Source organism: Mustela putorius, unplaced genomic scaffold (assembly GCF_011764305.1).
Source record: "Mustela putorius furo isolate JIRA1106 unplaced genomic scaffold, ASM1176430v1.1 tig00003834_pilon_pilon_pilon, whole genome shotgun sequence".
Classification (NCBI taxonomy): Eukaryota; Metazoa; Chordata; class Mammalia; order Carnivora; family Mustelidae; genus Mustela; species Mustela putorius.
In genome coordinates, this window is record NW_025421987.1 from 85,350,535 (window position 1) to 85,365,057 (window position 14,523).

The following is a 14,523-nucleotide window of genomic DNA, read 5'->3' on the forward strand; positions in this document are numbered from 1 at the left end:
AGAGGGAGAAGGCAGTGGTGCGGGAACAGGTAGTACCAAGCTGAAGGGGCAGTGCTCAGGAGGAGAGCAGAGCGATGGGGTTAATGCCGGGCTGAAGGGGCGGAGTGGAAGACAGTAGGGCCCAGGGGAAGAGGGCAGGTAGGGAGGGTACAGTACCAGGGGAGGGGACAAGTGTAGGCTTTCCTCTTCCCCATAGTGACATCATGGCAAATTCCCAAACTGGACGGACCCGGCTCGGGTGACATCCAGCAGGGCCAAGCCGGTCAGGTCCTGGCCGGGCGAGGCCTCAGTGCCAGCTGGGGGGTACTGGGCTCTGCGCCCTGCAGGGTCAGCGCGCTGGGGGCGGAGTTCTCTTCTGCCCGCCCCCGGCGCGGACTGTGCCCTCGCCGGGCACGCAGACCAGCAGGTTAAGGCTTGGGCCGGGCTTCTCTGGGCCAAGGATCAAGGCCCCCGTGCATTCCAGTCTTCCCGACCCGGACTCTCAAGAGGGCGCAGTAGAGCTTCGGCGTACAGCTAGAAACGGCGCCACCTCGGCCGGAGGTGGAACTAATCGTGTCCCCGCCCCAGGGGCGGAGTTATCCGGCCCTGAGACCCGCCCTAAACCCTGAGATCTCTAGGAAGGACTCATTCGGGGCGGAAGTTAGGAAGCCCCGAAAGGCAGGCGGCGGAAGTAGTGGCGTTGCTGAATTTCCGTGCGCATGCGTTGACCTAGTCCCTCGCTGCCGCTCTTTAGGTGCTGTCTTTCGCGTCTCCAGTCTTTTACTGCGAGTGAGGGGGAGGGTGTACCCCTAGGCGTGGTTGTGCTCCCAATCCCTCTGCTGCTCTCGTGGTCACCCTAGCATGGCGGGCATCCTGTTTGAGGATATTTTTGATGTGAAAGACATTGACCCGGAGGGCAAGAAGTTTGACCGAGGTAAGGTGTACGGAGACATAGGGGCGGTTTAGAGGAAGGGGGTAACCTCCTCGGGGACACGCCCCTGGGCCCCTTGTCCACCCACCCACCCACGTGGCCTCCCCCTACCGGCAGTTCCTGATCCAGGAATCTCCCTCAGGAGACCATGTATAGATGAGAACACGGAGACCCCGAACGCGGCCTGGCTTCACACAGGCTGTGCCGTGTGCCTGGATGGCCTTTTCTCGGGTGCTGGTAGACCGTGCATCTTTCTAATCGCTTCCCACTCTGTGGTAGTCGCTGTACCGTGCACCTTACACACACTTTGTCCTAACTATTTCTTTCAGGAGGCAACATGAGGTAGTTGGTGTCTTACCCATTTTGTTCCGAGAAGTTAAGTAACCTACCCAAGGCTGCACAGTGAAATAGTCCGACTTCAGAGGCTATATTCTTGTATTGTCCTAAGAACCTTTTTTTTTTTTTAAAGATTTTATTTATTTATTTGACAGACTAAGATCACCAGTAGGCAGAGAGGGAGGCAGAGAGAGAGGAGGAAGCAGGCTCCCTGCGGAGCAGAGAGCCCGATGTGGGGCTCCATCCCAGGACCCTGGGACCATGACCCGAGCTGAAGGCAGAGGCTTTAACCCACTGAGCCACCCAGGCTCCCCTGTCCTAAGAACCTTAGCTTAGAATTGACTGCTTGCTATACAGCTTTCTATTCTGTCCTCGATCACTAATCATTCCTCTTTGGTGTCTCTTCCTTTGCCTGGAGACTGAGATGTTCTTCAACACAAACACCAGTTCTTAGAGTCCTGGTAATCCACTCAGCACAGCATCTGGCACAGAAAGACAAAACCTTTGGATGAATGAATAACTTGCCCAAAGTCAGTTTATTTCTTAATCATCTAGGCAGGCCCAGAACCAGGATATTATTGATTGCTAGAGGACCTTTGATTCTTTTCTGGGATTCTGTCCACTTGCCATACTTTTCTCCCCTGTCCTCCTGGCATATGTCTGCAATTCTTTGGGAGCAGATGAGAGGCTAGTGGATGCAGACTGGGTTAGAATGAGTGTTCAGTTACATATAATCCTTCAAAGTGGGGTCTGCCAGGTCTGCCCTGGGCTTGGCAATTACCTATGTGGCTCTTTCTCTGCTTCCCTCCAGTGTCTCGACTACATTGTGAGAGTGAATCTTTCAAGATGGACCTGATCTTAGATGTAAACATTCAGATTTATCCTGTAGACTTGGGTAAGTATTGAACACAGACAATAGCAGGAAGCTTTTTTTCATTTCAGCTGTTCTTCAGCCTCAGAAAGTGCCATGATTTTCAGGTGACAAGTTCCGGTTGGTCATAGCCAGTACCTTATATGAAGATGGTACCCTGGATGACGGTGAATACAACCCCACAGATGATAGACCTTCCAGGTGAGGAAATGAAGAAGGGAGTACTTGAAATATGCCTGAGGACTAAGTAGATGAGTGGTATAGAAGGACCCTTATTTAATTTGTGGAATAAGTGATTATCAGTAGAATCTGAGCAACCATAAGGAAATTGCAGCACTCAAGATTTCAGACAGCCAGGTGTTTATCCAGGGCAGTGATTACATGCTGTAGGTTTTAACTTACTGATGGCTGAAGAGATGACCACTCAGTGATCCAGGCTGTGTGAACCTTGCATCTTGGGAGAGAGTTTGGTGTAATGGAAAGGCTTTGGAGTTCCACTGAGTTCACATCTCAGGCTTACCACTTACTTGTTGAATAGCCTTAACCTCTTGTAGCCTCAGTTTCCCTGTCAGTAAAGTACAGATGGTCACACCTTGCTCATAGGGTGGCTGGGAGGACTAAATGGCATTGTGTTTGGAAAACATCTGTTAGAATGTTGACACTTAGTTACCGTTTTTAAAGGACTTCTTATTATTGTTAACTACTTTGAAGAATAACCTTGCCACTGCTGTTCCACAGGGCTGACCAGTTTGAGTATGTAATGTATGGGAAAGTATACAGGATTGAGGGCGACGAAACTTCTACTGAAGCAGCAACTCGTCTGTAAGTGCCATGGTCTTGTGAGAACCCTTGCACCCCAGCCCTCTTCTGATAATCTGAGCTCTGCTATGGAAATTTGCACCATGCTTCATGTTTCCTGGGTTTGGTCTCTGTCCCCAAGGCACCTCAGATCTAGGTGGGACCCAGAAAGAAACTGTTGTGGGAATAGTTTCCAGTCAGAAATGTAGGCTGCTCACTTGACCCTTTGTCAGGACCTCAGGGCCCAAGGGTCCAAATGAGAAACTGGTGATCTTGCTATGTGAAGGGCAAAGGAAGGTTGCTTCCCTAAGAACTAGATGCAGCAGTAAGGGATTAAACTGCTAGGCTTTCTTGTTTTTGTTTATTTGTGTGTGTTTTGCTATTCTACAATCCAGTCCCTACTTCTTTGGTTTCCCTGCCCAACTGTTTTTCCTTTTCTGTAAAATCTTATTAAAACAATATGTACCCTTTGTAAGAAATTTGAAAAGCAGAGAAGTAATGTGAAGAAGCAAAAAAAGTCATCTATAATTCCATACCCAGAGGGAATCTTTTACATAAACATTTTTGAATATTCTAGTTTTTTCCTGTGTACTTTTTTCTTTAAGATTACCTTGTTTATTACAATGTTTTATTCTGCTCTTTTAGCTTTAAGTTATGTAAAACATTTCCCCTTGTCTGTTTAAAGCTTTTCCTAAACATTTTAATAGCTGCATAACATTCCAGTAAATGGATATATCTTAATTCATTTAACCATTTCTGTCATCCTGGGTGTGTAGCAATTTCCACTTTTTGTTGATAGAAAAGAACACCTCTTTGCACAAATCTTTGCCTTCATCCTTCTCTGAATTTTGGTTCCTAATGACAAACACTAGAAGAGTGCCTCCTTTTCTTAAAAAAGGGATGGAGAGCCACTGGGTCACTGCCGCTCCAGAGCTTAAACTCATGAGACTGGGGCCTTCCATTTCAGCTCTGCCTATGTGTCCTATGGCGGCCTGCTCATGAGGCTGCAGGGTGATGCCAACAACCTGCATGGATTTGAAGTGGATTCCAGAGTTTATCTGCTGATGAAGAAACTGGCCTTCTGAAGCACACAGGAAGCCAACCTTGCTGCTTAGTCACTCAGGAGTTGGACATCCATTCAAGCCTGAGGAGCAGTTACTACTGACCACCTGTTCAGGAAAGGGCTGGCTGAGTGCATGGCCACTGGGGGTGCATCTTTAGGTGGTCTGGACTCAGTGGACTCAACTTGCCTGTGAAAGACCCAATGGGAGAGCTTAAAACAAATCAGAAGTTGTTTTGTGTATATGATTTTTTAATTAAACTTTACTTTTTCAGACTCTTTAAAAAAAAATCTTTTCTATTACCCTAAAATCTTTTTTTTTTTCCCAATTTGTCTGTGGTATATTTCTGGCCCACAGCCAGATGATCACATGTCAATGTAGGATCTATTCTGGCCTTTTGGTATCTGGGTTTAGGGTTATCTCAGCCTCCTGGTTGCCTATCCTCATTTATTCTCTAATGTGATTTTCTATCTGGGAGAGAGAGTATTGTGCTTTTGGCTCTTGAGGGCACCCCAGGCCCGGAAGATACCACCCATTTGGCATAGAATTTTGAATTGGCAAGGAGCCCTGCTTGTGTCCTTCCAACACTTTCAGTCTCTTAGGAAGTCAGATCACGTTGATTTGAATGAGTCACTTGCATAGCCTGGAAATGTTCATTTTTGCGGAAGCTTTGGGTGGAGGCTTTTAGATACTGGATTGGGACCCAACTATGAAGAGAGTAGGAAGAGCAGATTTGGTGGTTGTAGGAACAGTGGAGTAGCTAGGTGTCTGCTCTACATTCCATTGGCGACCTGGAGGGGAGGGTAAGTGGAGCGGGGCTGTGGGGGGGAGGGCGTTTCTCACCAGTGACACTGAACAGGCAGCTGCTGCACAGACCAGTGAAGTGGACAGGGCAGCAATACCAATGAAGTTGGCAGTCCGGCGCCAGTACCCAGGACAATGGAGCAGCCTGACTACAGTCACTAACTTAAGGGCAAGAACAAAACTGAGGAAGTGGTGATGCTTACTAGGACTCTAGCATATGAGGCTGGCTCTTCAGCCTGGCCTTTGTGGTCTCTGAGAAAGTATACTGGACTCTCATTTCCCCTGAGAAATTCAGGATAACAATCCAGAAAGATGGCAAGTGTGTATTAAGCAGTTCTCTCTTTTGATCTCCTGCCTTTGCCTGGAGCTGGTCCCCCTGCTGGGATGCCCAGGGTTATTTCCTTCCCCATCATTTTCAGGTCTTTACATGAGGTGTTAGAAATTGTATTTAGGGAAATGGGTTGAAAATGAATGATCTCTGCAGGGGAGGAGGAAAAGGTATTTCTTCAGTTTACTATGGGGGGGGTGGAAGATACACTGGGGGTTGGGATGAATTTTTGTGGAATCCTAGAACTTTTACCTGGAGTTAGATTTTCGGGGGTGTCGGAGAAGGATGGATTTTGCTCAGAGTCTGAACCTAATTATAGTAATAGTTTGTGGGGGTAGCATAGAGCACTATCCCGGCTGCCCTAGGGGCAGAAGAGAGAACTAGCGTGCAGTCGAATAGAGAGAAGGGTGTTCTGGTTCTAACAGGTTTTTTGCATTTTGTGGACAGGGAAGAAGGGATAGAATCAGCCTGAAGACATTTTGGGAAGGGTTGGGAACAGCTTAGTTCACACTGAAGAAGTCCATGAGTTATTTGCATTTGCCCTAAAGTAGGTCAAATGCCAATCCTGGAGGTACTTAGCTGGCTGTATACATCCTGCAGTTTTGCTGTCCTTGTCTCTCATCTGACTGTGGTGAGAACCCTGAAGCCTTTGCCTTTGGTCCCTTTGGCTCGTTTTGTCCCGGTTGCTGACTCTTTCATGGGCCACAAAGTTCTTCATTTGATCATTACATTTAGCCTAGGTTGGTATTTCAGTAAATTGCAATTTCCACTTACATTCCCCCTTGATGGCATGCTAGAGTTGGTAGTGTGGAAGAGCTATTCTCTCCCATGCAAAAACTGACACCCTCTGAGATGTGAACACTTTTGAGCTTTGTACATTTGTCGATTCCTTCTCCATGGCGACTGTTCTGTCAGTGATGGGAGAGGAGACGTCTAAATTGGTCACCCCATCCAGGAGCTTTGGTTTTCTCCTCAGAACTTTTTAATTGTTGGTGTATTTCCTCCCTCAGAACTTGGATATCTTTTCTAATAAACAGAATCACTGAATGATCTGTTGGACAGTGCACCACACTTGGGACTGTATGGGCTCTAGTCAGCCCAGGCTGTTTTTTCTTTTCTTGCTCACAGGCTGTGTGAGCATTGAACATGCCTGGCTTCTCTGAGCCTGATAGCATCCCAACCTGACAGAGGTGTGTGAGCACTATAAAAGGTAACCTACATAAGGCTCCTGGTACACTGGCTTTCATTCTTCTATTTTGGAATACCTTTAGTGGTCCTGGGATATTTGTGGCAGTGTCTGGAACTCTGGGATCTTGGCTCTTTTACCTACCGGGTAGTTTTTCCTCTCTGGGGGGTTGGGGAAAAGGAAGAGGAAAAGGATTCTGTGAGTTTTCCTGCAGGAGCCTCTGGAGGTAGGGTTGAACTTTGCCGTGGAGTTTTTGCTTGGGGCCATATAAACCTTTTCGTAAGCATCAGGGTGGCATTTATTTGCAAGGCCCCATAAGCCTGGCTTCTTCTCTAGAGAATCCTTAGCAGAGTTCATAGTGGTCACATAGGGCTGCTTTTTGGATACTGTGGACTTCTGGGAATTGGGAAATGAGCCTTCAACTTGTACTTGTCCCTCCCGCTGTGTGAGCCCTGGGAGAGTGACTCTTGCCACTTCCTGCACTTCCCCCTGACCTCCACAGGAGGGAGGCAGGAACCCGTGCCTGCTGAAGCTTCCCGCTGAGCTGCTGAAGCTCTCCCTGTTTGCTCAGCTGTCACATCCAGGTTTTTTGTCTTGACTGAACTGTCTGCACAGCCTTACCTGGGGTGTGAGGCTCTCGGAGGCTTCCTGTTAACATTTTTGGAGGGGAGGGAAGGGGGAGATCTATTGCTCCCTGAAGAACCTCTTTCCCTTGCTTTTCAGTTAGCTTTTGGGTGTTCTTATTTCTTCTTTATTTACTTAGGCTCAATTTTGTTGATTGCGTAGAGACAGCCTTTCTGAGAGACAACCTCACATTCATTTTTCAAGAGTCAGGATCTCCTAAGAAAAGGAGATCAGAGTCTCACTGAGAATGACAATAAAGGGGATAAAGAGACTGACCTTAGTTCTGAGTAGAAAACTGAAGTTCTTTTTCCCCTGTTTTTTGACATTAGCTTAGTGTCTATCTCCATTCAGAATTGTATGCAGAATCCTTTGCAGAATTGTATGAAAAAGAGCTCATAGAGAATTAGTAAGCTGTAAATTAGTGCAGAAAATAGACCAAAGATAACTAGCTACTCTGGTGAATATTATTGATAGTTTAAAAAAATAGCTTCTGAAGTTTTACAATATCCAGTGAAAAATGATCCCCTTTTCTGTCCCGTGTAGCCCCCTTTAGCAGGACTTTGGGTTTCAGGTGAAAGCAGGTAATCTGATATAACATGACTCGCAGGGCCTGGCTCCCAGAAAGGGAACTTTACATGGAGACAGTGCTGATGCTGGCAGGGCCAGAGCACCTTTCTCCTCCTGAGACAGATTCTGGAAGGGAGGGTGGGCTGCAATTAGAAGAGGACTGGTCCAGTTGGGTCTGGCAGAAGGGTTAGGAGGTGGAGGTTGGAGCCGGCCCCGGAGGGGTGGGTGAGGTGGGTGAAGGAGAAAAGAGTGTGTTTTGCCCAGTAAGAGGATGGGCTGGGGAAGGAGAATATCCAGGCCAGAGGTCAGGGGGCAGGGAGTCCATGCCTGAAGTTGTTGGAGGGATATCTGGGGCTCCTAGGGCTGCAGGTAAGGGTCCAGGAAAGAGTCCATGAGTTCCAATCAAGGGTCCATGTGTCCTGTTTAGGTGTCCAGGCATTTGGTCTAGGGACCTGGAGGTCTGGTTCAGCAGACCAGGAATCTTGGCTCTGAATCTCTGCAGCCTCTTCAGAAGTCCAGAGCCAGTAGTTCTGGCGGAGACACTGGAGTTTGTCTCCAACAGTCCAGAAGTCCTGTTTGGGAGCTTGTGCAGTGTGAGGAATAGAGAGGTATTGCTTGGGACAGCTGTCGTGGGTAGGGCCTGCTTGGCACAGAGGGTGGGCCCTACTACAAGCAACAGGAAGCGCACCTTTCCTCGGAGCAGTTGTTGGAAGGTCAGGAATATGGCACTGGGATCCTTGTGAATTGTGGTCCTGCCCTGTGGAGGAAACTGAGGGCAGAGGATGGGCCTGAGGCCAGAGACCTGGGCCAGGTATCATGCCTCCCTTGTCTCCAGGGAAAGATAAGGTGCCAGCACCCAGACTTTATGGCTGGAAGCAAGCACTCCTTAGTTGGCCAGCTGTGCTACCCTCATGATTCCCAGAATTCACCTTTCTGCCCTCAGGTCTCCTAAAGGGACGGAGTCAGCAAAGGACAAGTTTCTATAGTCCCCTTGACTCAGGACTTACTTACCTGGGTTCCAAGGAGGCCCTGCAGTGCCCCAAGGAGGAGGCGGACCTGTCCAGAAAGCTGTCCCAGGAGGGATGAGAGGCAGGTGGGTCCCAGTTGGGTCCGTGCTGCCATTACTCCCTCCAGCAGAAGGGCTGCGGCTCCCAGAACGTCCTGTGCCTTGGTCTGCTCCTGCAAAAGAGACGGAAGGGAGACGCGGCCTGCTTCAAAGGGCATGCTAATAGCGGGTGGGGAGCCCGTAGGAGTAGCCAGCGGAATGAATCATAGGAGCTGAGAATTGGACAGGACCAAGGTCCCACCCAGCACAGGAATTCCTTCACAGTCTCCCGACAATTGGTCATCAGCCCCTGCTTGAATAACTCCAGTGTCCGGTAACCCAGCCTGGCCCTACATTTAATTTCAGTCAGAAAAGCACCCCCCCCCGCCCCGTACACTATGTTGGAATTTGTGCTATTACAGTTTTTAGCCTCTCGGTTCTAGTGTTGCCAATCTACTCTTTCTGCTACAAAATCCTAGCATCATATGATTTTGTAAAAACTGAACATAGAGATGAGACCATCCCAAAGATCATAAAGACGAAGGAAAGGGGTTTACTGATCAATGGCAGAGCTGGAACTGCCAGGGATCCCTAAGAACTGCCCTTTGTCCCTGGCCCAGGACCGCCCCCACCCCCAGAAGACCTGAGAAGGAAGAAAGGGGATTCTAGGGATCTTGAGGGTAGAAGAGCTCACCTTGCAAGGAGTGCTCCCTCCCAGGAGGTTTCCTGAGCCCTAGACTAAAGCAGGTCCAGTTATAGCACAAGACTTACCACTTTTCTCCAAACTCATCAGATAGGCTTTTTTTTTTTTAGCCATTCCTCACATAACATGTTTTCTAACCTCTCTGTTCAGGTTGCTTCTTCCTTCTGGACACATGCTAGTTTCATATGGTCCCCCTGAATAAATTAGCATGTGTTTAGAGGAGGATATCCAGTACTCAACTCCTTACTGTTAAGTCCAGGCCACTTAAAGGTTTTTAGGAATATTTCCACAGGGTGGTGCTAAACACCTAAAGCCACCAAGAATCACTAGCTTTTCAAACAGCTGCTTTAATAGTGTTACCTGCTAAGTCTGAGCTTAGCTCAGTCCTCCCAGATCTTGTTCATAGTAAGTTCTAGGGCCAGAAGTTTATATAAGGGGAAGTGGGGGCATTGTGGCCTGGAAGCTGGAATAGGACCTTCCTTGATTACTTTGAGTAAATGTGGAATTTTTTGTATATCTCTGCTAAGTTTTACCTTGTTTTTGATCTAGCCTTTCAGCAATGTGAAACTTGATTCTGTCTCTTGTTATTTTACCTCTGCTTCCCAGTTTTGTGTCATCTGAGTATGACAGACCAGTCTTACTTCTTCATGGCAGCTTAAGTTTGCAAAGGAACAGGTCAAAAGCATGGCCATGAGAGACTTCCTCTTCTTCTTTTTTTTAAAAGGTCTTTTTAAAAGATCTTAAGATTTTAAAAAAATCTTTAAAGATTTTTTTTTTTTTTTTTAAGATTTACTTATCATTTGACAGAGAGAAAGAGATCACAGGTAGGCAGAGAGGCAGGCAGAGAGAAAGGGGGAAGCAGGTTCCCAGCTGAGCAGAGAGCCCAATGCGGGGCTCGATCTCAGGACCCTGAGATTGTGACCTGAGCTGAAGGCAGAGTCTTAACCCACTGAGCCGCCCGGGTGCCCCACCATGAGAGACTTCTATCCAGCTTTTCTGGGTGCTCAGCTTTGAATCTATTTTCACATACTGGGACCACAAGCTGTCATCCAGAGGATATCATCACAGTCGAATGTAGATTAGTTTAGGGTGGCCAAGCCAAAGGTAGGAGATTTTTAGGGAGCTCAGGGATTTTGAAGAAATCGTGGGAAGCAGTAGAAAACCGATGAAAACAGGAGTTAGGGAAACCAAAGGAAGGATGGCTTTCTTACCTTCTGGGTTTTCCATTCTCCCAAGCTAAAGTCCACAGCAGGCAGCAGGACAGGTGTGGACAAAGGGTTAACGTCTGGACACTGGCTCTATTGAAAAAGATTGGTGGTGGGGTAGGGTGGAAAAGTTCAAATAAAGGAGGGGGCGTATGGTGACCCAGTGACTAGGATAGACTTCCATGAGTAATAGATATCCAGACCAGAGCTTTTAAAAGTAGACTAGATTGCAAATCGTCATCCTTGTCAAGGAGTGGTGATGGGGAGGTGGTGGTCTTACCAAGGACAATATGGGAAGAACAGTGATCAGATCAGGGAGTGGGAGGGAGTGATGGGAGTGAGGGTGTCTACCCAGGTAATGGATAGAGGGGAGAGTGCTGGGAGATTCTCACCAGTCTGCTGTGAAGGGCATGGGAGTCACGAAGCAGTTTATTTAGGAGACGGGGGTCACAGGCAGGAGGAGCCGGGAGGCACAGATCCAGTCTTGCATTTAGGAGAAGCATGACCACGAGGAGCAGTTCTGAGATGAGGAGAAGTGAGGTTGAAAGGGTGGATAAGGAAGAAATCACTGTTAGGTGGTAGTCCAGAAATTCCTAATTAGGACCCAGACCTGAAATCCAGGGAATTTACCTTTCAGAAGCCTTAATCCTGGTGGATTGGGTTCCCGCAGCCCTCCACCCTGGCAACACATCTCCCTTCTCTTCTCTCGAAAACCCTGCTTTGATTTGGCCTGAGATCCCGCAGGAGTTTTCTTACCAGTCAGCTCCATTCTGGCCAGGCTGTCTGGTAGGAGCGGCTCCCTGGATGGGGCCTCTCCCCTGAATCCTTCCTGGGGCCATGGAGGCGGCTTGGGCTCTGGCACTTCTTGCACGGTGGGGGCACAGGTGGGCTGAGGAAGAGGGTCTGGAATCTATCCTGCAAGTGCCAGGAATAATGAACATTTAATCAGGTGTCAAGGAAAAGACTGCCTGGCTGGGGGAACAGCTGCTGGGAGGGCATGAGATGCGGACCAGCCTCAAACTGTTAACGCTCTGCCTGCTCCCAGGTCCTTGCGACTACAGGGTATGGTGTCTCCTCTTTGTCAGGGTTCCTCAGTGGACCTGAGGTAGGGCTGCTGCCCCTGCTGAGAGGAGCAGGACAGAATATGGACACACACACACACACACACACAGACACACACACGTTGTAACTGGCCTCAAATTCTGAGCAACCGTAGTTGTTTGGTTGGAGAAAATCTGGGATGGGGAGAGGGAGCCAGGAGTATTGTGGCATAAGCCTGGGAGGAGAGGTTGGAAAGTGGAAATAGGGTCAGGATGAGGAGCTAGCAGACATGCACAGCATTGAGGGGTAGCTGGGGGAGTGGGGCTGAGGAGGGGACTTGGGGGAAAACAAAAAGGACTACTAGGGGTTGGTGATTGCAAGATTATGAGAAGGTGGTATGGGAGCAATTAACTGCTCGTTCTCTCTCCATTTACTTCCCCCCATAAGCCTCTTGAAGTTTTTCTTTGCACTCCCAGTTCTAAAATACTGGGTTATCTGAGGCAGAGAAAGGGGCTAACAGTCCTGGCACTTCCCACCCGAGGTAAAGTTGCCCAGCAATGGGTACCTGCTGAGTGAGACACCCACCTCTCATGGCTGACCTCGCCTTGGACACGGGTGTTACCATAACCATCCCCTAGCCCACATCTTCCTCCCTGCCCCCTTTGCAGACCCCTTCTAGTTCCTTCACAGGACCCCCCACATGGGCTCCTCCTTCTTTGACAAGTTGTGCAAAGAGGCCTGCACCTGATTCAATATTGGGATTTCCTGTAGGTCTGTCAACATGCATGAGCCCTCCTCCCACTACCCTCTCCTTAGGCCCAGCTTCCCCAGCCCCAAGATTCAGAGCCTTAAACTAACCAGGAACGACTGGGTAAGAATGGAGATTGGGCCCGTGTCCAGTTTGATGCTACAGGCCGTAAGCCCTAAACGCACCACCTTTCTTATCTTCTCCCTGGGCACATGTCCCCTTTCCTTAGGGCCAGCCAGAACAGTGCTATATTCCTCCAAGTCTGTGATCAGTCCCTCAGAACCCAGCACCCCACCCCCTACCCCTGCTCAGTCCTGCTCAGTCCTGCTCCTCCCATTCTGGGAAGGCTACACTCTTCTCGACAAAGGTCAGTGCCTGTAGGTTCCAGTTTGCCTGCCCCTCCCCCAGCTGAGAGCCCAATTCCTCTTTCCTGTCCTTCCTACTCTCTATTAATTCCAAACTCTGCTTGCCACTCACCGGGTGGAGAAGGGCTCCAGGACCCAGGTGCACAGCAGGCAGCACTCTGGGGAGCCGATGGGTAGGAAGACACGTAGTGTTGGGGCACAGCCCCTCCACAGCAGTAGGGTCACAAGCCTGCCCCGGACACTTCTGTCCAATCAGAGAGCAGGGAGCCACCAGATACCGGCGAAGGCCGAAGGCCCCCGGAAGTGACGCCTTCTCCTCCCACCTGCACTGAACGTGGAACCCCTGCCTGGACCATGGTCCACTAGCAGAGCCCAGCTCCTCCACCCACACACACCACAGGAAGGATTTCAACAGGGAGATCCATCTTTTCCTAGGAGATGGGAAACCTGGGACCTGGCTGGGAGGTCTTTTTTTCCCAGGAAAAATCTGGCAGGACGGTTTTTGTTCCCGTGGAAGAGGCACGGAGATCTGGTTCTGGTTTTAGATTGGTGTGTTTTACAGTTCCTGACCGGCCAAATTTCTTTTCCCTGGACAACACACCTGCTCCTGAGACCCCCTAGGGCTCTTGCTTTCCTGCCTTTCTCTCCTATAACCCTGTGGGGGTTGAGTCTTCGTCCCCCTTTCCCAGTGGGAATGTGGGTATTGCCTATGTTGGGGAATGACCCTGTCATTGGTCAGGGTTATAGGAAAAGGGTTTGGACCATTTGAGAGGATTGCAAGGTGAGGGGGGCCTGTAGGGGGTGGTTAGGCTGGGCTCAGGTGCCCCTCTGTGTGTGGGGGGGAGCAGTGGCTCAGACAGCTAACACCATTTACCTCTGTGCCTGAGCTCTCCTGAGCTTGCCCTTTCTCCCTCTTCCATCTCCTACCATTCCATATGTGACAAGAGGAATAACCAGGCCCATGTGTCCCTGTCTTAGGAAAGACAGCTGCTGAACCTCCCCCGCAAATACCTCCTGCTGGCCCCCCTCTTCCTTTGGCCCTGGCTCTAGTTCCTTTGCTTTCCCCTCAATCCCAGTCTCCTTACAGTCTCTGTCCTCAGGGGCCTCCTGGCCTGACCTTGTTCCCATCACCCCCCACCCTAGTTCTTCCCCTCCTGCTCCTCCTACCAAGGATGGGGCTGTCAGCTAAGGAGTATGGCCTAGATCCCGGAATTCTCCAGTTCAGCCAGACGAGATGCCTCCCAAGATTAGGAAGGAGGGTGCTGGGGTGGTTGGGAGGATGGTGGGCTAATGGGTGTGGGAGGGGACAGGGAGGCAGTCATGACCAGGAAACCAAGACAAAGGAGGTTGGGGGTGGGATGGAGAGGCAGAGGGTCCCCAGGGTGAAGGGAAGAGGGTGAGGAAGAATGTCAGGGTGGGGACAATGATGGTTGGATGGGCCTGCAGATAGGTTACCCACAGGTTACCGTCGGGAGGGAAACACTGTCACAGACAGCAAGGGGACTCTGTTTCTGGCTAAGTCCCTGTCCTGGGGAACAGCAGAGTGAGGGAAGACCTCAGAGAAGAGGTAGGGCCACAGGCCAGGCAGTGAGTGTGGGTAATGTGGGGTTTGAGAGGTGCTGTGGGCCCACGGTAGGGGAGATCAGTTGATGGGCGTTTTCTCCACGTTGTCATCCTTAAAAGACAAGTCTTCATCTTTCCGGCAGGAACGGAGTACTAGCCCAGTGGCCGGCCCAGGCCTCAGGCCCGGCCTCGGCCCCTCCCTGGCCTGGGGCTCCCGTCTTGGACGGGACACGCACCTCCTGGTGCAGCCGCCCTGTGGCCGCCAGCAGCGGGGGGCTCCAGACCCGCCTCTTCTCCCCTCTTCGCGCCCCCTGGTCCCTCCCCTCCCCCTCCCCCCTCCACTCCCCCTTCCCCTCCAGCCCCTCCCT

The 14,523-nt window shown here is 50.0% G+C and overlaps 2 protein-coding genes across 3 annotated transcripts; one reads left to right on the plus strand and one right to left on the minus strand.

Moving 5' to 3' along the window:
• Positions 1 to 677: 677 nt before the first annotated feature.
• Positions 678 to 4,266, plus strand: POLR2H (RNA polymerase II, I and III subunit H). Its single transcript, XM_004745165.3, has 5 exons — positions 678 to 913; positions 2,058 to 2,141; positions 2,225 to 2,318; positions 2,856 to 2,939; positions 3,883 to 4,266. The coding sequence occupies exons 1-5, from the start codon at positions 841 to 843 to the stop codon at positions 3,998 to 4,000; spliced, it is 453 nt and encodes a 150-aa protein (XP_004745222.1). The 5' UTR covers positions 678 to 840; the 3' UTR covers positions 4,001 to 4,266.
• A 3,291-nt stretch (positions 4,267 to 7,557) lies between these two features.
• On the minus strand, positions 7,558 to 14,460 carry THPO (thrombopoietin). 2 transcript variants are annotated; one of them, XM_013052585.2, is made up of 6 exons: positions 12,705 to 14,460; positions 11,195 to 11,353; positions 10,831 to 10,958; positions 10,445 to 10,531; positions 8,497 to 8,664; positions 7,558 to 8,242 (listed from the first exon to the last, which is right to left on the minus strand). In XM_013052585.2, the coding sequence occupies exons 2-6, from the start codon at positions 11,205 to 11,207 to the stop codon at positions 7,673 to 7,675; spliced, it is 966 nt and encodes a 321-aa protein (XP_012908039.1). In that variant the 5' UTR covers positions 11,208 to 11,353; positions 12,705 to 14,460; the 3' UTR covers positions 7,558 to 7,672. The 2 variants fall into 2 exon arrangements, with proteins under 2 accessions (XP_012908039.1, XP_012908038.1); XM_013052584.2 differs by having other exon boundaries at positions 7,558 to 8,254.
• Between the last annotated feature and the right edge of the window lie 63 nt (positions 14,461 to 14,523).